Raw genomic sequence first — 22,407 nt, forward strand, 5'->3', positions numbered from 1 at the left:
GAGAGAGAGAGAGAGAGAGAGAGAGAGAGAGAGAGAGAGAGAGAGAGAGAGAGAGTTAATGAGAAGCAGTGAGTGGGAGAGCAAAGTCTCAGAGGTTTCATCATGGCCCTTTAGTGGGGAGTCCACTGAATATAAGCCCTGAGGTGGCTGGCTGACGCAGGACCATTCCTACAGGTTATTTTATTGCAACTCAGAGTAGGACAGACACTCTACCCCGTGCTTGGCTTTTTACATGGGGGCTGGGGATCTGAACTCAGGTCCTTGTGCTTGTCTCACAGGCACTTTGTTCACCTAGCCACCTCCCTAGCCTAGCTATTCTCTTGAATTTCGTTTCTCCTGACTGTAATTATGTATTCAATCCTTTCCCTTGTGTTTTTGAGACACTGTTCTGCTCTGTAGCTCAGGATGGCCTACAGCTCATCTTCCTCCTAGCTTTAGAATATGATTAGAGTGTCTTCTGTGCTATTTCATGACAGAATAATCAGCCTAGTCCTGTAAGTTTCCTATACTTGTTGTTGTTATTATTTTCTTTTTAGAGTCATTGAAACTTTGTGTAGATCAGGGTCGGTGCTTTTGAGTTTAGACTCTGATGTTTGTTGGCTGAGGCCCCTTTCTGACCCAGTTTCTGTGGCCTCTCTCCTGTTCCAAGTAAACCACCATTATCAACATCCTTTGCCATGGGTTCTGAGCACTGCCTTGGGGTCCCGGGAGCACACGGTTCTGACAACATAGACTTCTTACAAAAGCAGAAGGAGTGTGGGCCTCATGGGTGGGTGAGAATTTACAAACGTTCCTGTTCCTGTGGGTGACATTTGTTTCTACAGGAACAAGAGGTTGCCTTCAGTCTAGCCATTTAGGGGATGTATAACAAGCCTTGTTTTCCCAGGAAGGTCGGCTCAAGGCTAGAAGCAACAGTGTTTTCAGTGTTTCTCTGCAGGCCGGGGAGGCTGGAGTTTCTGTGGGATTCTTGGTTCTCTTGGCTCAGATCCTTTTGTGGTTAAGATTTACTTATATGGCATAAAATTTCAGATATGGATCATTTAAGATGGTCCTCAGTTCTGTGTTTCCTTACCAGATCTTCAGAAACATTTGAGCACAGAATAGCAGTTATCATGATGTTCTGTCAAAGTTGTGGCCATCTTGGACACGGTTTTCTGTGTTTTACGAACCCAGGAAAGCCTTGGCTTCGGAGAGGGTGAGGTAGTTGGAATAACATCCTGGTGTTTTGGTGGTAGTTTCTGTACAGTGAGAACGAACTGGTTAATCTTTAACATGCGTGGCACTGATTGTGCTCGCATGGCCTCTGCTCTGAGATGCTGCTGACTGCCAGCGCAGTAGTTTTAGGGAAAGATGTCTGCCGCTGGCATAGGCTGTTTCTTTGACCATTTTAAAAAACACCAAGGATTCAGCAGAAGGATAGACCCTTTGCTGCATTTGTGTGATATAATCTACACCACCAGTTGAGTGTTAACTATGTACTGGGCACTAGGAGTTTTTACCTGGTGATCTTTTGCCATCACCTAGTAATAAGCTTTAAAACATTTCTTGTTTTTTATTTCTTTTTCTTTCTTTCCTTTTTTTTTTTTCAGATCCTGATAGTTGGTGGTGGCGTTGCTGGGCTCGCTTCCGCAGGGGCAGCAAAGTCGATGGGCGCAGTTGTCCGAGGATTTGATACAAGGTGAACACTTAACTAGTGATTAATATTTAACTAAAAACATTTGTTTCAAAGGGGGCCTATTATATTAGAGATTATAATGGTTCACTGAAGCTTTTCTCTTTGCGCTTTCCAATTAAATTTTCTTTTTTGCTGTTTAAAAGTTGGCTCAATAAAAAATTTATTATCTACTAAACCCTCCCCCCCCAGAAATAATGAAGTAATTGATAATTAACAGGCCATAGTTCTTTGTGTACATTGGCAATGGGACCAGAGTTATCTCTAGTGAACTTGTAGTTTTACTCTGTCCTTTTAATGTTTAGAATGCTTTTGGGTACTAGGCAGGCCATGAGCAAAGCTAACAGGTATGTTGGGAGGAGACTCTGTCTAGCATTAAGTGGATGGAAACAGAAAAAACTGACATCACAGACTCCAATACTTTTTTACTTGGTGAGACTGTGGATTGTACAAGCCAGGCAAGCACTCTGTCACTACAGATCCACCCTTTCACATCACTTTTTGCCTAGGAGAAGCCACACAGGAACTCTAATTGGAGTATTTTTGCAAGGGCATCTGGCTCAGACAAGGAGAGGGCTATTTTTTTTTCTGAAACTTATTGAACATGTAGGAGAAACCATTTTTCTCTGTGTGTTGTACCTCTCTAAGATGGTCATAAAACATTTTCCTCCATTGTTTGCCAAGAGAAGTTTGATTAAGGTTCTTTCTCATTGTTGAAGATGCTAGATACCAGCATTTATTAAATGCTTATCGAGTCCAGTTATTATTTTGTTATTTGATTTTTTGGGGTTCATTATAACTTTATTATAAGTGAGGGCACCAGAGCGGTAACGCGGCGGCCGGTCTTCTCTATTTATTTTTCAGTGCTGGAGATTGAATCTGGGGCCTCCTGTGTACTCAGCACACGCTCTGCCAACGGAAACTTACCCTTGCACTGCCCAATCACGAATATAGAAAAAAAAAATCAGAGTTGGAAAGAGCGTGACTTTTCAGAACGAAGGTTCACAGAACACGATCAATAGCTCTTTCCTGACCTTAGAGAAGTGAGGTGCTTATAAAATCCACTTCACCTCAATGAGAAAAATGAGGCAATTCCAGAGTAGTCATGACATCGCCTGAGAATGAGAGTCGGGCCAAAAGTGACAAGGCTTCTTTCCCTTTATTTTTAATGTTTGCTGATATGCAGTTTCCAAACCTTCAGGCCTTTAGAGAGTGGATTGTTTGTGGTTTCATCATCATGGATAATGATGTTGAAGTAGCAGTAGACATATTTTGACCTAGAAATGATCTGAAACTCGCTGGGTTAGCTGCTGAGCCTTCAGTGTCATTGTTCATAGTGTGAACGGAGTAGACAGCTAGAGTACAGCTGCTGTTGGGGGGTCTGAGTGAGAAGGACTCCTCGGCTCCCGTGTGTGAATACTTGGTCAGCATTTGGTGGTCAAGTTTGGCAAGGATTGGGAGGTGTGGCCTTGTTGGAGGAGGTGTGTCACGTGGGGCATGCTTTGAGGTCTTAAAAGCCCACACTGTTTCCAGTTAACATTCTCTCTGCCCCATTCGTGGCTCGAGATGTGAGTTCTCAGCTGCTGCTTCAGCACCACGCCTGGATGCCTGCTGCCATGCTCCCCACCACAGTGGTCATGGACTCTGACTCTCTGAAACCGTGAGCTCTAAACGCTTTCTTTTGTAAGCTGCCTGGGTCATGGTGCCTTATCAGAGCAATTGGAAGGTAACTAAGGATCCTACTTCTATTTGTACTTTATTTACTTACTATAAAAATCACCATAAAGTAGCACATTACATTGTATTATAACGGAAGCATCATGCAGCTTGATTACTGTAGGCTCTCAAGCAAACACGTGTTCAGCCACAAACTCCATTCATCTCATTGAATTTCCATCTAGCTAGAATGGCCATTCCGAAGCTGTGTGTTCACGGTTTAATTACCAATTATATTTTTGTGCGCCACAAAAAAGAAGCCATGATGAAGTTGAGACTGGAAAAGCAATGAGTTTTCTGTCTTTCTTCCCTGCTCCCCTTCCCTTCTCCCTCTCACTCTGGCTCTGCTTGCTCCTGCCCAAAGGATTTATTTATTTATTTATTTATTATATGTGAGTACACTGTCGGTGTCTTCAGACACCCTGTCAGAGGGCATTGGATCCCATTACGGATGATGGTGAGCCACCATGTGGTCACTGGGATTTAAACTCATGACCTCTGGAAGAGCAGTCAATTCTCCTAACCACTGAGCCATCTCTCCAGACCCCCGCCTCCCCGTTTTCTATCCTTCTTCATGACTCATGTGTTCTGTTTTTCCTCATCACCTAATGTCGCCCATTTTTGTTCTCCTTCTCAACTGTTACTCTGTCCCCATGCATACATCTCTTTGCATGTATTCGTATTCGTGTATATTTTGTAGATTAGGGTCTGAATCTGAAGAGGACATAAGTTTGTTGGTTTTTTTTTTCTTTCTGAGATTTGGTGACCTTACTTGATATTATATATCTCAAGTCCACCCATTTTCCTGCAGATTTTATGATCCCATTTTTTCTTTTTTTTTTTTTAATGGAAAATATACTTTTTTCGTACTATATATTCTGATCCTCATTTCTTCCCAAGTCCTCCCTATCTCCCCATCCTCCCAACTCCATACCTTCTTTCTCTCTGGCTCAAGAAAACAAACAGGCAAATAAAAAATGAGAAAGAGCCAAGAATAAAACAAAAGGAGCGCCCGCCCACTAAAGTTTAAAAATAAACAAAGAAAGAGAATGAGAAATACAAATGCACATGCACATGCCTATACACACCCACATGCACACACATACACACACGCACGCACACACACATAGATACATGTATACACATAGGCACACACAAATACACATGCATGCACACACACACACAAAACCTATAAAAACACAAAATCAGAAATCATACTATAGAAGCAAAAGACTGGTGAGGTAGAAGATGTCCAAACAGAGCAAAACATCTTTAAAATACCTTAGAACTCCTTTTGTGTTGGCCGATACTGCTGGCCTGGGGCCTGCCCTTACATGTAGCTTGTGAGCCCACTGAGACTCCACTAGAGGAACTCATTCTTCCTTTGTGAGAGTCTGGTATTTGGAGATAGCTTCTTGGTTGTGGATGAGAGCTCCTGTGTCCTCCATCTTGTGCTGGGATGCTGGCCTAACAGGTTTGGACCTGCTGTAGGCCCTGGCCATGCTGTCACAGGCTTTGTGAATTCATTGTGCGTCAGCCCTGTGACGTGCGTGTACCTCTGGTTCTGATGTACTAGCTATTTTCTATTGCTGTGATAAAAACACCGTGACCAAAGCAATTTGTAAAAGAGGGTAAGAGTCTGTTAAGACAGGGTTAAGGCATGGTACCTGAAGCAGGAATCTGAGCATTATGGGGACATTCTCTTTCAAACCACCACGCGTGGTTAATGTATAAAATATGGTAATGGCCATATTTGTAATTGCAGTGAGCGCCTCCCGTGATTTCGATCATTTAGGATGCTTGAGGTTTATCGTAGGGCAGAGATATTGGTGATCCCCACCACTGAAGTCTTTGCTGGCTCCCATTTTCTAAACAGAATCCAGTGATTGGTGGCATTTATTTATTTATTCCAAGCGAAATATATTTTGCATAATCTAAATATATTGGCTCGTTACAATTTTCCTTTGAGACACTGTCTCTTTGGTCTAGACTCTTAGAAATCCTATCCCCCTTCTGCCTCCACCTTCTATGCTCTGGGATTACAGGCACACACCACTACATTCATTTGCTTTCTAAAACCAGTCTACAGACCTATGAGGACTGAACCCCCCCCCCACGCCCCGCCAATCACTTTATTTGAATATTAAAGTATTTCTAATAAAAGTTATTTATGTGGGAAAAATCTCACAAAGAGAACAAACTCTGGACAATTGTAAAAGGAAAACCTCAACTTGTGTGATGCAAGTGAGAGCAAATCTTTTTTTATGATTCATTTATCTGTTTTGATGTATGTGCGTACACTATTGCTGTCTTCAGACACACCAGAAGAGAGCATTGGATCCCATTACAGATGGTTGTGAGCCACCATGTGGTTGCTAGGAATTGAACTTAGGACCTCTGGAAGAACAGTCAGTGCTCTTAAGCGCTAAGCCATCTATTTCTCCAGCCTTTGATAGCAAATCTTAATATGTGTCAGATATCATATCATTATCAGTATGGGGATCAAAAGAAACATCACTGGTGTTGGTAGTAGTGACATTCTTCTTTTTGTTTAAATAGAAATTGGGATTCTTGTTTTTTTCCCCTAAGAAAAAAAATATGTAAGAAATGCCTATGGCTCAAAAGTCATGGAAACAATCAAGCCAGAGATAGCAAACCAAACTCTTGACTTTGAATTCTGTAGGGTTTACTTATAGCAGTGGTTCTCAGCCTGTGGGTTGAGAGCTCGTCGGCAAACCTCTATCCAAAAATACTTACATTACGATTCATTACAGTAGCAAAATTACAGTTATGAAGTAGCAACGAAAATAATTTTATGGTTGGGGGTCACCCCAAAATGAGGAACTGTGTTAAAGGGTTGCAGCATCAGGAAGGAACCCCTGCTTTAAAGTGTTTACATAAATGAGAATGTATCCCTGATCTAATTAACTACTGTTTTCCCTTCAACACTCCAGAGCTGCCGCTTTGGAACAGTTCAAATCCCTTGGTGCTGAACCCTTAGAGGTGGACTTGAAGGAATCTGGTGAGGGCCAAGGAGGATATGCGAAAGAGATGTCCAAAGAGTTTATTGAAGCTGAGATGAAGCTCTTTGCTCAGCAATGCAAGGAAGTGGACATCCTTATCAGTACAGCTCTGATTCCAGGTATGCTGCTTAGTAGCTGTTCTCTTTAAAGAACAAATGAGAATTTGACACTTAAATGAGGGTTGTTTTACTTAGGGTTTCTATTGCTGTGATTAAAAACACCACTGCCAAAATCAGTTTGGGAAGGCAAAGGTTTGTTTTGGTCTACAACTCTCAGGTGACACTCACTGATGAAAGTCTGGGCAGGGAGGGACTCAAGAAAGGAACCTGGAGGCAGGAACTGAAGCAGAGGCCATGGCGGAGTGGTGGTTATTGGCTTGCTCCTCAAGATTCCTCAGCCTGCTTTCTTATACAACACAGGGCCACCTGCCCAGAGGTGGGACCACTCACAATCAGCTGGGCCCTCCCACACCAATCACTGACTAAGAAGATGCTCCATAGACTTGCTTACAGTCTTATGGAAGCCTTTTCTCAATTGTGGCTCCCTCTTCTCAGATAACTCTTGTGTCAAACTGATAACACATATGACACCCACACCCACATACCCCTGCACACAAACCAAATCAACTAGTTCAAGGACGAATAAGTATTTCGTGTTTGAATTTCTTTAAAAATATTTTCAGGTGGAAGATAATTTTGTACTTATGTTTAGGTACAGGAAACTTAGCAGTGGACATTTAACCCCATTTAATGGTGAGTTCTTTTAGCCTTTGCCTTTCCCAGCTTGGCAATACGAGCCACAGACTTAGGACCCAGGATGGTGCCTTCCCAGTGGCGGCGGATCTCATCATAGCTGTCATTGTAATTGGTCTTAATAGCTTCCACCAGCTTAGCCAGAGTACCCTTGTCTTCCGAGTTAACCTGTGTGAAGGTAGCAGCAGTACACATCTTCCTGTGGACCAGGTGCCCCACCCTGGCCTTTCCTTTGATGCTGCAGTAGGGCACCCCCATCTTTCTACACAGGGCAGGCAGGAGGAACACCAACTCAATGGGGTCTACATCGTGGACAGTCAACATTAGCCGAGCCTTCCTGTTCTCCACCAGGGTGGTGATTGTATTGACCTCTAGAGCACACAGCCACTTTGCCTGAGTGTTTGGGCTGTTACAGTCACCACAGGGCAGTTCCAGTAGACTGTGACTTAAGATTAACGAGCTCACTTTCACTCCACAGTGATTTTAGGTGAAGAAACGCAGGCATCGCCGCACATGTTTGAATTTAAACAGAGGGGTTTTGTTTGTGTCTTCATGTAACCACGTTTAGATCATAGGCTATTTTCTTTGTACCACATTGTATTCAGAAGCAGCGTCTTTACTACATTTTTGATAAGGTGCTAACTTGTTTCCCCTTCTCAAGGCACTATGTTTTCATTGTAGAAAAGTGCTGAAAGCTCTAAAGAGTTAAAAGCCAAGTCAGAAATTCCATCAGAGACCATCATGGCTAATATTTTGGTGATAATGTTTCCACGTGACAAAGTGTTTCTGTATATATGCATGTATTTATGGGATCTGTAGGGAATGCATTTATTTAAGGATACGGCACTTTGTTCTTAATATTTTTTGCCAGTTATTATTTTTTTGGGGGGGAGATTTATTTTATGCTCAATTACATGCATATATACATGTCTCTGTGAGTGCAGTGACATGCAAGCCAGAAGAAGGCGTCGAACTCCATGGAGCTGGAGTCAGGGACAGTTGAGAGCCACCTGCCATGGATGCTGGTCCTCTGCCAAGGACAGTGAATGCTCCTAACCACTGAGCTACCTCTCCAGCCCTGACGTGTTTGTCTTGTTCACCAGATTGTGAGGTCCCGGACAGCAGGGATTATTTTTAAATATTAACATTTTCTTTATATAGTGTTTGTGCAGAGCACATAATATCAAACCAATAAACATTTATTGACCAGGAAAGAACAGCTTGATATGGATACATCTTGTACTTTCCTACCTCTTCCCCTGTCCTTTGCTTCTACTGTTGAACGACCAGTAGCATATCGCCTGTGGTTCTTTCTGCTTCCTGAAAGAAAACCAGCGGGAGGATGAGAGCTAAAGGCTGCACGGTTGCTGGCATTTGATTCTGCACAGGCCTCCTCTTCTTTATATGGAAACTTAAACTTTCCTCTTCATGACCTTTGCCTGAGAAATTTTTACACGAGCCGAGGTACAAATCAAGCATTCACCGGAAATAGATCAGTTTTTAGTTTATATGTATTTTTTTTTAGCATTTATTAAGATTAAAGCAAGTTTACATACTAATGAAATGGATATGCTTGTTTGTTTTATGTAAAGAATGATGTTTGGGCTGGGTATTTGATCCTACAGAATCTAGAGCATTTTCAATAGTTTTCAGAGTTGATTGATATTTTCACTTTGTACTTACCAACTCTGAAAGTATTGCTTTGGATACAGAGTACATAGCAGACGACGGCAAACGTTTGCCTAGGGCCATTCAGAAATCGATGGGAATTTTGTTCTTGTTCCAAGCCAAAATTCTTTTATTTATTTATTTATTTTGGTTTGTTTGTTTGAATGTTTGTTTTTGTTACGACTTCTGTTTATACAAATGGTAGATGAGCTGGTTTCTCCAGATTCCACCACCTCACCAGAGCGCTGTTAGATGAGGCAGATAGGCTGGAGGGAGGTATGGGGCCCATCCCTTGGGTGTGTCTCTGAGTGGAGAAATGAGGCTTATGTTTGAGTGTACTTGGAGATCAGAAGCCATTGGATGGTGTTTGTGGAATCTGGCAGCTATGATTGAAATCATATACAAGCCATGGCAGGAGAGCGCCCCAGGACCCCCTTTTGTGACAGTGACTCCCAAGAAGGAATTAGGATACCTGTGCTGTAGCCATCTAACTGGGAGCACCTGCACCTTGGAGAAGGCAGTGCTAGGAGCAGCCATTCAACACATGGCCAGCAGAGGGCACTAAGACATTTACTCATTGAAGGAATAATAAAGACAGGAAGCTGGAAGCAGTAGTCATTTTGTCATAGTATATATTTTTATTATTGATTATAAAGCTTTGAGTGATGCAACTCCGGACCTCTTAGGTGAATATACTGACCTTTTGTGCCTACCTGCACAGCTTGTTTTGAGACAGGGTCTTGTATAGCCCAGAGGGGCTTTGAATTAATCATCCACCTGATTCAGCCTCCTAAATACTGGGATTACAAGATTACAGATGGCCATTCTCTTTCTCTTTCTCTCTCTCTGTTTCTACTCAGTGTATTTTAGTAGAAGGTCAACTGTGTGATAATCTTTTTTTTTCTTCCCTGTGTGATAATCAGAAGACTAGCTAGTAGCTAGAGAGGTTTGGCTAATCTGTTTCACTGCATTTCATATTTTCCGAAGCCATAAATCTTCACCTTACACTTGCAGGGAGTTTGTGGTCAGTACATCGTCCAAGAGTCTGTTCTCAAAAGGCTGTCTGGCTTAAGTCCTGCAAATTAAAAAAAAAAAAAAAGGAAAGTGAAAACGTAGTCAGTATATAGTGTGTGTGGACTGAAATAGTTGTGGAAGGAGATAATTGTTGTGCGGCCTCCACTGAGTTGGGTGGTGAGTTAGAGGTGAGAATTTTACTGAATGCAAGCAGCTTCCGGAATGGCTACTTGTAGTCTCAGTGGTATTCAGTGCAGAGGAGAAAGCTCTCTGTCCCGTCTTTGCTAGATTTACTAAGGGAGAAACTACCTCTGTTACACTGAAAATCTTTCCTGATAGGAGCCCAGTTAAAAATTCATGGTCAGGGCTGGGAGATTGCTTAGTGGGTAGAGAGTCGGCCACCCAAGCACAGGGACCTGAGTTCAGATTCCTGGCCCTGGTGTACAAGCCTGGTGTGGAGACACGTGTACGTAACTCCAGTGCTGGAGGAGAAGGTCACAGACAGGTGTATCCTGGAGAGGTGCTGGCAAATCTGTTTAGCCAAATGGCAGCTCTAGGTTCAGTGAGAGACCCTGTCTCAGAAAAAAAAAAGTAAGGTGGAGGTGGTAGAGAAAGATACCTGATGTTCACCCCTGGTCCCCACACATGGCCTCCTTCCATGCCTGGGTGCACACATCCATATGTGTACAAGCACATGCATACACTGTACACACCAGCATGTGCGTACAGTGTATGCATGTGCTTGTACACATATGTACAAAAAAATCCACGAAGACTGTGATTGCATAGCTTTCTCGCTCCCCAGTCTCCTGTTTCAGGTCGTGCTCTTTTCAGTTCGGTGGCCCGTGGTTCCTGAAAGACCTGAGATTTCATTCAATAACGGTGTCTGCGTCTTGCTCTGCTTAGATTCTCAGCATCATTAGTTGAAGTCCTCTGGCTTGGTCAAAGTTAGATCACAGCCGCTGACTCCCAGTTACCCATGTTATAAAGTTGATAACCTTGGTGATGTGTTTATTGCCCCTCATCCTCCTTGTTCTCATCCTCCATCAGCATCATCATTGCCATCCTCTTACTCCTCCTCTTCTTGTTCTTGATGTTCTTCTCCCCCTCCTCCCCCTCCTGCCCCTCCTCCCCCTCCTCCCCCTCTTCTTTCCCCTCCTCCCCCTCCTCCTCCCCCTCTTCCTGCTCCTCCTCCTCCTGCTCCTCCTCCTCCTCCTCCTCCTCCTCCTCCTCCTCCTCCTCCTTTTTTTTTTGGTCCAAATTTAACTTTTGGGTTTCATGTTAAACTTAATGCTAACTAGTGCTTGCTATCAGTCATGCTGGCAAGTCATCACCTCAGAACATCTAAGGTCCTTTCATAACATCACATATTGCCTTTTCACTTCAACACACCATCCCTGTTCTTTCCTGCCTCTTGAAATCCCACCTATTCAGTTGCTACTTCTACAGTGCCTCTGGCATCCTACTGGGCAGCAGGATGAGCTAGTTTTCCTATAGGCATAGCATCTTGCCTGTGCTTCACATTTCTGCAGTACTTAGCCCCATCCTGCCCTCACTGCCCTGCCCTCTCAGGAGTAAAGTGTCTGTTCCCACCATGTCTGTCATGTCCAGTGCTTGACCTAGTGCTTCATGCACACTAGTGGCTCAGCAAATATTGCTCAACTCGTAATCCTGTATGTGTTCCCTCAGGTCTTGGTTGGCATGGTCGCTTTTATTCTTTCAAGGCTATCTAAAGAAAGCTGGACAGAACACTCTGTTGGCTCGTATTTTTTAAAAATAGGAACATTGTATAAGCCAACTTAAGGCTGGAAACTTAGCTTTCTTAAATTATCCCAAACTAGAACACATGCCCAGTCAGCCATCTGAGGTGGCTTAGCTTGACCTTTCAGGCAATGGAGTCAGGAAATAGTGGAGGGTGCTCAGGATTTGTAAAGTATCTTGTCAGGAAGGAAGATATTTGTTGATTATAAATTATAGCATCTTAGGCCATTTATATTTAGATTTGGTTTAATACTTAATCCCAGTTAGGTAGCAGTATGTTTTGTGTTTCTCCTAGTTAGAGTCTATAAAATATCCCTGTCACAGGACACTTAAATCCTCCACGACTGGGGAAGAGTTGGGAAGGAGATGTTTTCCTCCGATGAGACTCAACCTGAGATGTTACAGTCTCTTGAAAAGTTCATATCAATTCTGCCTCTGATGCTGCCCATTTTTTCTTGACTGCATCTTCATAGGGCAGTCTGAAAAGATGTTTCAGACAGAAGACTAATGCAACCATAACTGACACTTGCTGGTGGAATTCCACTGAGAGAATTCTTACTTTGGCAATGGTACAATGCTTTTCAAAAGCCAGAAGACTTTATCATTCAGAGGTTTTTTTTTTTTTTCCTTCTCTGTGCACGTTATAATTTTAGAAGTCAAAACTACATTGTGTAGGTCAGCAACTCCCAATGTTTTGGAAGTTATACTACTTTTTTTTTTTTTTTTGAGTGTCTGATACATCCTTTATGGTCCCTTCCCTTCCATGTAGTTTATGACTCTCTGGAATTTTAAAACATTGCTTGCTTCCACACTCTGAGAATTCTGAAAGACAGCAAGACATGCTTCCATGTGACTACATCAAGGATTGGTAACCACAGGCTGTCTCCGTCCGTACCTCTGGGTAGCTTTCAACACAGGGCCACTTGTCATCAGATGGAGGATGCCAGAAGTCTGGAGTCTTGTGCTGCCATTCATCAGTCTTGGCTTCTTAGGGTGTGTCTGACACACTTCATGGATTGCCGAGCCATGTTTAACAAATGTTCTGTTAGGAAAGTTGATGCCACAGAGTTATGTTCTGGTTTCGCCTGTTATTTCTCCAAAAGTATGGTGCAAGATGGAGAATTATTACATTCTTCTCCTTGCCAGTCCCTGAGTTGAATGGCTTGGGAGGTGAGACCCCTTCTAGGGACAAGCTACCATTAATGTCTCATCCTTAGCACATGGCACTTGTGAATTCCCAATCCCTTCCAATCTGCTCCGTCCTTTATTATGACAGTCTGGCCCTAAATCCACCATCTTTGCTATAACACATTGACCCAAGAGTGTAAAACTGTTTGGTTATTGTAGAGATCTACTGTTTGCCCACGTAACATTAACAAGTCTCATTCCCACCACATGGGGATTCATTAAGTGTTGCTTACACCATGACAGGGCTCAGGAGGTCACCCTGGGTCCTGTCTCTGTTTGAGGAGTGTGCATGGGAGGCCTGCAAGTGTCACACAACACCCATTTTTCCATTTGTTTTGCTAAGACGAGTCACATGGTCTGAGCCATCTGCGAAGGAAGCTAGGAGTTCTTGACTAGCTGTGTGTCCAGGAATAAGGTAACATGGTATTAGTTTGTTAAGGCTTTCATGGCTAAATACAACTGATTGGGTAGTTTGAACAACAGAAACACATCTGCTCACAGTTTGGGGAGTGGTCTAGAAGTTGATGATCAAGTTGTTGGCAGGATTGGTTTTTCCTTGGTTGAAGACTTGAGACTTTTCTCCTTGGTTGAAGATGGCTACCTTTCTCAGGCCTCTGTTCTCTCTCCTCTCTGTGTGTGCATTCCTGGTGTCACATTTGATATTTAATTTCTTCTTCTTTAAGAATACCAGAAAAGTTAGGCTCAGGGCCTAGGTTAATTCAGCCACATCTTTAACAGCCTCATCTCCAAATTCAGTCAGTGTCATAGGAATCGACATACACATTCTAAAGGCTATGCTAATGCACCCCTCAACAAGTGTATCAGAGTCCCTTAGATCCTGGTGGAGAGGAGGGAGGGGAGGAGGAAGAGCAGCGAGGGAATCGAGACCAAGCATGCTGTCTCTCCACAGATGTCCTCAGGGACCTATTTCTCCAAGAAGCCCACCCAGCTCCTATTTTCTCCCAAATTCCAAGAATGTCATCCTAGTATGAATCTACCAAGGGAGTAATCTATTTGTTAGGTCAGTAGCCTCTAGATTTAGTCATTTCCCAAAATCCCATTAGTGACTAAACCCCAAATATGCAAGGCTACGGGGGATACTTCATATTCATATTTGCATGCCACAACAGTGAACATTTTTTGCTGTAATTGATCTTTCTTCCTCCTCTTTCTCATTCTCTTCCCCTTCTTCCTCTTTCTCCTCTTCTTCCTGACCCTCCTATTCTCCCTCTTCATCCTCTTCTTCCTCCTCCTTCTCTTCTGACAGGCTCTCTTCTAATGCAGGCTGGTCTTGCTCAGCTGTGCTCTGTACCTGATGATTAGGTTGAATTCCTGATCCTCCAGCCTCCATCTCCCAAGTGCTAGGATTGCAGGCATCAGCCGCCACGCCCAGTTTATAATGAAATTCCTTAATATGTAAACCACTGATGTTTGTGCTGTTTTCTTGACCGTTTTAGTTTTACACTTAGGTAACACACGTAATTGCATTACATTTAAGACTGTCCTTGGTAGTGCTTGTTGGTGACAAATCTGTCTTGGTTTTAGGTAAACAGATGCTATATGTCATGCATCTGTGAGTATGGCATTAACTTTATCATGCTGGGTTAAGGCAGAAAGCTTTTCTTGAGCCTCTAATTTGATGCTTTGCAGGCCAGGAAGTTAGGAATTTCCCCATGATTGCTTGTCATTGAGTAATTCCAGCAAATAATTTTCTGTGCTTTTTGGAATCATTATAAAAACTTGTGGTTAATCCATTTCATGTTGCTGTCTTTTTGTTCTTAATAGTTTTTGTGGCTTCTTCTTGATTCCTTTCCCCTCCCCTCTACTCTCCCACTTTTCTCCTCTCTCCCTTTTCTCCCCTCCCTTCTCCTCCTCTCTTCTCCTGTCTCACCTCCTGTCCCTTTCCCTCCTCTCTCCTCCTCTCCCCTCCTCTCCCTCCCTTCCTTCTCTGTCTTCTCCTCTCCCTCTCCGCTTTCCCTCCCTCCTTCCCCCCTCCTTGATCAAATTTGCCTTCTTAGATTGGATTCTTTTTTCAATATGATAGACCCAAGAGAATTTATTGATTTCAGATGATCATGTTTGCCTTGATTTATTCAGAGTGGTACATTACAAAATCTTCCAGTAAACAGTTAGTCTTTGTTATTTAGTTTAACTGAAATGACATTTTGAATTTAGTGTTATAGGGAAACCAAGGATATATCCTTTTGCCATATGTCAGTAAATTGTTGAGATTCTTTTCAGAATTTAATAACTTTTTTTTTACTTGCTTCTAATTTGAATGCTTTCAAACTACATCCAGTGTAGATTTATTGAGGAAGTCATGCTTATGAAAGGATCCTATATGTTCCTTAACATCTCAAAATAAATTATGGTTGAGCCTAGTAGCTCATGCCTGAAACTCCAGCACTTGGGAAACAGAGGCAGGAAGATCACCAGTTCCATGCCATCTTTGGCTTCGTAGCAAGTTTGAGTCCAGCCTGTGAGTCTGACTCAAACACCGTTTATACAAGTTACATCCATATGTGCTTACATCAAAAAGCGTTTGTTTATAGAATGAACAGCCACATTTATGGTGCACGGCAGAGATTCAGAGAGGCCTTGCACTAACCGGAGACACTCCTATCTATCCCACACAGCAGCTAATTGAACAGAAAATGGCATATTTTGTTTCCAGTGATTTATTTGTTATTTGGACAGTAGAGTTATTTGCCTCAGAAATGGTAGGCAAATGCTCTACGACTTAGCAACAGCCCTCACCAAATGAGATTTTTTTTTTTTGCATCCTGCTGTTCTTCTCAGAGAAAGGAGCCCCTAACCTCCAAGTCCTCATTTTAGTTAGCTCTCAAGCCATGACAATTTTAAATTTTTTAAAAATTCTTCTCTCATGCATTATATCCCCTCCTTCCCAGTTCCCCCTCTTCTTCCATCCCTCTCAGATCCACCCGTTCAGTTTCCCTTCAGAAAAGAACAAGCCTTCCAGGGAACATGGCATAAGCTAGGTCCAAACCCTCATCAAGGCTGGATGAGGCAACCCAGTAGGAAGAAAAGGTTCCAAGAGCAGGCAAAAGAGTCAGAGACAGCCCCACTCCTATTGTTAGGAGTCCCACAAGAACACCAAGCCACACAGCTGTAATGTACATGCTGAGGAGGACCTAGCTCAGACTCTTACGGGGGTCCCCAACTGTCGCTTCAGTCTCTGTGAGTCCCTATGATTCTGCCTAGTTGATTCTGTGGGTAGTGTTCTTGTGGTGTCCTTGACCCCTCTGGCTCCTACGATCCTTCATCCTCTCTTCCTCAGGATTCCTCTGGCCCTGCCTAGTGTTTGGCTACGGGTCTCTGCATCTGCTCCCAACAGATGATTGATGATGCCTCTCTGATGACGATTGGTTGGGCTAGGCACTGACCTATGAGTACAACAGAGTATCATTGGGAACTACTTCACTGGCTTTTAAAAATACTTATTTTTATCAGTTTTAAAAAGTAGTCTTAATTTAAAATTAAAAGTAGTTTAAAATCAAGAAGAGCTGTAAACGAGTATTTCCTTTTAGATTTGGCCTATACGTGGTGGTCAGGCACTAAGTGGCCATTGGCTGAATCAGTGAACGAATGAACGTCTGAGTGATGGACTGTGGACGCTGATGTCTTACCGTCTTCTTGGCAGAAGAATGGACATAACTCCCAATGGGGGAGAACTGAGTAGCCTTACTGGAGGAACTCAATGTCCATGAACCAGAAAGGCCAAGAAACATTTCGTGAAGATTGTGTCAAATCTTTCACTCAGTGCAGATCTCGCCAGGAAAATGACTTTTTTTTCTCCCTGTTCATTTTAAAAAAATATTTATTTAATTTTAGATGGGTGGTACTTGAAAATGTAATAGTTCAGGCCTGTTTGTAAATCCTATCTTTTTTAGATAAATGATTAAATTAATAATGGGAAAACCTAAGTGTACCTCAAAAAGCAAGAAACCCATAAACCCTCCTCCAAACCTCCTACCCATACATTTGTTAGAAACTCTGCCTTCTGCGTTTATGTCTGAGAAAACATCAGATTCTTATTTTGTTTTATCGTTTTGTTTGAGAGATTTTGCAGTGGAGGCTGGACTTTGCTGTTACACAGTGCGAGAAGTCTGTCTAGAATTTCCCGTTCTCCATCTTTGTCTCTGTCTGCCAGAGTGGGGAGAGTAGGTAATCCACATGGAGCTTTTTCGGTTGGAAGCAAATAGGTCAGTCCATTTTTTTTTCCCAAGTTATTTTAATTTTTCTGGTAATAAATGTCAAACAGGTTCTCAAAGCAAGAGTTGGCTGTGATCATTCAGGAATACTTGACTTTTATTTTCTAAACAAAAATAGTCTGTGGGGCTGGAGAGACGACACAAGCAAATGTAAAGACCAGAGTTCTGATCTCCTGTACTCATGCAAAGAGAACGCTGGGTAGCATGTGCATCCATAACTCCAGTGCTGCTGAGGAGGAGGCAGGGGGATTCCCAGGGCTTGCTGGGCAGGCAGCCTAGCCAATCAGTAAGCTCCAGGTTCAGTGAATGACACTATCTAAAATAACAAGAAGAACAACAATAATAACAATAACAACAATTTGGAGAGTGATAGAGGAAAACATTAAACATTGACCTCTGACTTCTACAAGCAAGGACGTGCAACAGCCCACATCTGTGTGTACACACAAGCACATACACATGCATAGAACACACACACACACACACACACACACACACACACACACACACAGAGATTAAAAAAAAGGTTAAATGATTTTTGCTAGTGATGAAATAAAGCATGACAGAAAATAAAAATAGTCTTCAGCTCCTCAGTTTAGCTAGGCACACTGTTTACAGTTGGATCCTTTCCCTTCAGCCTTTGTTCAGTATGGTTTTACTGTGCTGGGATCAAGATGTTTGTGCATTTTCCCCACCACTCAGTCCTGTGGAAGTGTTTGATGCAACCTCATGACCAGAGCTCTGTCAGATTGTCTTAATGGTTCTGTAGAGTTTTCTTCTCAAATCCATATTTTTAACTCTTGACCCAAAGTTGAAATTTCAATTTACTTCTGCTTTTTGTCAGCTTAAAACCAAGACTCTCTGAGAACATTTTCTGCTGAGTTTCTATATCTGCATTTTCATTTACTTCTCCAAAGTAATAAGGGTTTTAAAAGTAAAACTAACGGGGTGTGGAGGAGATTTTGCTACTTATTTTTGCCGGTTTACACACACCCAACAAACTGTTTTCTTGAAAGATTTTGCTGTTCATAATTTCACTGTGATTGTTTAGTTGTTTCATTTCAATATGGAGTATACTAATTATTTATTAGCATGTGTGTACTGTACATTTTATATGTGCATATAACATATTTCAGTCATATACATCTCCTTACTACCCACTCTTAGCGCTATCATCTGCCGCCCCCTCATCTCTATTCCTGTACCGCTTTTGACTCTTGGTTTGAGAAGCCGGAAAAATGTCTCGCTTTTTATACTTAACTTCTCCTAACTCTCCTGGGGTAAATATTCCCACCTCCTCCTTTTCCTCCTCTTTCTCCTCTTTCTTCTGTTACTGGTCTTTGACTTAATCATGTGTTTATATTGTCAGTTGTTCATTAAGATCTTTTAAGGGCTAGAGAGATGGCTCACTGACTGCTCTTCCAGAAGTCCCGAGTTCAATTCCCAGCAACCACATGGTGGCTCACAACCACATGTAATGGGATCCGATGCCCTCTTCTGGCGTGTCCGAAGAGAGAGGCAGCGTACTCCCATATATAAAATAAATAAATAAATCTTAAAAAAAAAAATAAAAAAAGAAAGGGAAATGTCTCCCGTAAACTCAGGGGTTTGAACAGAATGATAGCATACTCACATACATACACAATATAAAATAAGACCTTTTAAAAATGAATCAGAACCATTTTCTTAATTTTTTTTTTTTTTTAGTTATTACTTACTTGAGTGTGTGTTTGTGTCTGTGCAGGAGGGGGTCATTGGACCCCTCTGAGCTGGAGTTACAGGCAGCTATGTGCTGCCTGACGTGGGTGCTCGGAATCAAACTCAGGCCCTCTGCAAGAAGAGTATGTGCTCTGTGAGTATTGAGCCATCTCTCAAGCCCTCTCTTAAGATCGTAATAGTTTGTTTTTTTAATTTAATTTCTGTGAATTAAAATTTTGTTTTTCATTTATTTTCTTTTTGTTTTCCCCAAAGATTTACTTACTTGAGACACAATCTTACTGTGTGTGCATTTCTGACCTGCAACTCTCTATTTGGACCAGTCTAGCCTTTAAAAAAAATGTGTGTGTGTGTGTGTGTCTGTCTGTCTCTTTGAGTATGTGTATGTGTGTCCGTGTGTCTCTGTGTATATGTGTTTGTGTCTCTGTGATTGTGTCTTGCTGTGTGTGTCTGCGTGTGTGTCCACGTGTGTGTGTGTATGTGTGTTGCGTACAGGCATCCATATGCTCACAGAGGCCAAAAGAGGGAGTTGGCTCCCTGTTGTTGGAATTACTTAAGTTGACGTTTCTTTTGTAATTTTCCTTATTGTTTTAAGTTTAGGAAATCCCTTTCTAAGTCCACAGACCAGAGAGGGGTTCAGAAGGGCTCTACTCCACCTTTCTCTTTCTGTGTCAGTTCTCTTACAATTTATTTATTTATTTATTTATTTACTTACTTATTTATTTATTTATTTTGTTTTTTTTGAGACAGGGTTTCTCTGTGTAGTCCTGGCTGTCCTGGAACTCACTCTGTAGACCAGGCTGGCCTCGAACTCAGAAATCCACCTGCCTCTGCCTCCCAAGTGCTGGGATTAAAGGTGTGCGCCACCACCGCCTGGCGATTTATTTATTATGATCTACCTGGTCGTTAGTAAAATAGAAAACTTCCCTCAAATCTAACAAACCATTTACTGCCTCTTCCTTCCTTCCTTCCTTCCTTCCTTCCTTCCTTCCTTCCTTCCTTCCTTCCTTCCTTCCTCCTTCCATCCTTCCTTCCTTCCTTCTTTCCTTCCCTCATTTTTCGATACCCTGTTTATCGTGCAGTTACATTTTTATCGTATTAGGCTGTTATACTAAGATACGATGTTGAAATCGCCTTCCCATTCTTTCTCCCTCTGACCTATTCTTTTGAGGATCTGCTCATTTGGAACTCTCTTCACAATCTTGCTTCTCTTTTGGCTATATCTTTCCCCCTTCTGTTTTCAATCTTTATTTTTGATGTTTCCAGAATTAAAAAAACAAAACAAAACAAAAAACAAAACCTTAATCCCCATGTGAGTACTAGCAGCCGGCTGCCCTGTTCTTCCCTCCACTGTCTTCTCTGGAATCCTTACTGAGATGTCTTCATTGTTAAATTAGGACATTTGGGAGATAAGCAAAAACCCAGAGAAGAACATAATTAGTCTCATCACTTAAATATACTCTGATATTGGCAAATGCTGTATGATGGAATACATTTATTACAAGTTATATAGAGTATGGGATATCTTGTGTATGCACATGTAAAGTAGGTATGTGTATTTTAAACGCGCACATCCTGTTATATGCCTTAAAATTTCATTTTAATTCCTTTTTTTTTTTTTTTTTTTGTTTTTTCGAGACAGGGTTTCTCTGTGTAGCCCTGGCTGTCCTGGAACTCACTCTGTAGACCAGGCTGGCCTCGAACTCAGAAATCCACCTGTCTCTGCCTCCCAAGTGCTAGGATTAAAGGCGTGCACCACCACTGCCTGGCTTCATTTTAATTCTTTTAAGTGTATGTGTGTTTAGGGGTAGGGAGTGTTTGGGTGCCAGTGGAGTCAAGTAGATGGAGGTCAGGGGACAACCTGTGGGAGTCCCAGGGATCAAACTCGGGGCTTGTCAGATTTGGAGTGCTCTTAACCATTGAGCCACCCCACCAGCTCTGCTTCCTGCTTTTGGCTTGCAGTTATTTCTCCTCTTTTTGTTTGTTTGCTTCTTTGGTGCCGGAGGTTGAAACGATGGCCTCAGGCACACTAAATAAACAACAAGCTGACCTCTTTATCTAGATTTCTAGCCCATATTTCATGTTTTTAAATATTCCTCTGTAGTTTATCTATAACTTGTTGTATTTTTTGAGGAGAGGTGGCTGTGGTTTGAGAGGGACTCTCATGTAGCTTAGGCTGATCTTGAATTCACTATGTAGCTAGCGCTAGTCTTGAACTTCTGATTATGCTACCCCTGCTGTATGAGTATTATATTACAGGCATGTGTCCCTGTACCTGGCAAAGTTTTCAAATGGTTCTGATGATACTCTATGATCCTTACCCTAAGTTAAGTTCTAAAATATAATGCTATTGTCTTAAAAATGATTGAATTTCAGAACAATAATAAAAGCCAAACCATCTAAATTGTATCAAGGCACCAATATGCATAGGTGCTTTTAAAAGCTGTCAGTTGTTGCCAAATTTCATATGTAAACGTTGAATAAATAAAATTAGAGAGAATAGATCATACCCTTCATGTTTTCTAAGGAACCTGAAATCTTAGACTCCTTGTGTCTTGTACAGTTGGTAGCTTTCAAGTTCCTTGAAGATAAAAAAAGAGTCTAGCATCACTGTGGCAGAACAAATGAGTTAGATGCTGAATAAAAATCTGGCATCAGCAGCCACTGTTGCTGTTTAGTCAGAAGCCAGAGAGGGTCATCTTGCATCTGAAACGATTGCTTTTAGGCCTATAGGCCCAAGTCTGGAGACTGTAACTAGGACAAGAGTAAAAACTGTTCAGGAAGGTGGCCGATTTAAGCCGCAGCTCTGGACAGAAGGATGGGGTGGTGATGACAGTACACATCTGGAAAGTACACATCTGGAAAGTACAGACAAGCGCTTTAGATCTGCCTTCCCGTGGATGCAAGCCACGGGATTCACAAATTACCAGCCTCTGGGGAGCTGAGAGGTATGGGCTTTCTTATGGAAAAGGTCCTGAATATTCATATGGTTTGCCTCCTCAGGTTCTCAAGGCTCAGGGAAGTATTCAAGGTGCCTTTGTTTACTACTTGGGGAAAGAAGGGGAAAGGAATACTACCAAGGAGTTAGGAAAATCACTGTAGCTATGCCTCTTGATTCTTGTTCATTTATGGAGACTCAGATAGTAGAGCCCTGTCACTTAAGGAGTACTCTGGTAGCCAGTCCAGTGTCACTGAAATGATTAGCCCAGAGGGGAAGCAGTGAGTGGCAGTGTTAGAAAGGACTGTTCCCCCAGGGGAGAAAGTCTTCAGGAATAAGGACTCATTTTGGACTTCTTGTTTAAAGTTTATACCAAAAAAGATTGAGGTAACCCCAAAACATCCACATATATCTTCATAATTGTTTTCCTATGTACTACAAGTAAATATTATTTTTTTCCTTTTTGAATGTATCTCGGTTAAGTGTTTTCATAATGAGATGATTTTAATACAAATATGTAGTATTTAATTGATGTCAGTGTATAAGACTGCATTTTTTTTTTTTTACTAAAAACATGTAAACACAAAATTGAAAATTAAAAAAGAGGGGCAGAAATGTTGGTGCTCTGTTTCTGTTCTATGAATCTTGCAAATCTGTTTCTCTTCTGGTTCTGGTATTTGTTGATATATATGTGTGTGTATATATTTCATATTCTGTGATTCTCAGC

General features: G+C 42.0%; 1 protein-coding gene across 5 annotated transcripts in view; it reads left to right on the forward strand.

Annotated features, from left to right (window-relative positions):
• Window positions 1-22,407, forward strand: part of Nnt (nicotinamide nucleotide transhydrogenase) — a 94,068-nt gene that overhangs the window by 19,604 nt on the left and 52,057 nt on the right. For all 5 annotated transcript variants that reach the window (XM_028783601.1, XM_028783596.1, XM_028783617.1 and 2 more), the window contains exons 6-7: window positions 1,590-1,678; window positions 6,343-6,530. In XM_028783601.1, the coding sequence (XP_028639434.1) occupies window positions 1,590-1,678; window positions 6,343-6,530 (277 nt within the window). The remainder of the gene's footprint in view (window positions 1-1,589; window positions 1,679-6,342; window positions 6,531-22,407) is intronic.

Source organism: Grammomys surdaster, unplaced genomic scaffold (assembly GCF_004785775.1).
Source record: "Grammomys surdaster isolate TR1022 unplaced genomic scaffold, NIH_TR_1.0 99, whole genome shotgun sequence".
NCBI classification, from domain to species: Eukaryota; Metazoa; Chordata; class Mammalia; order Rodentia; family Muridae; genus Grammomys; species Grammomys surdaster.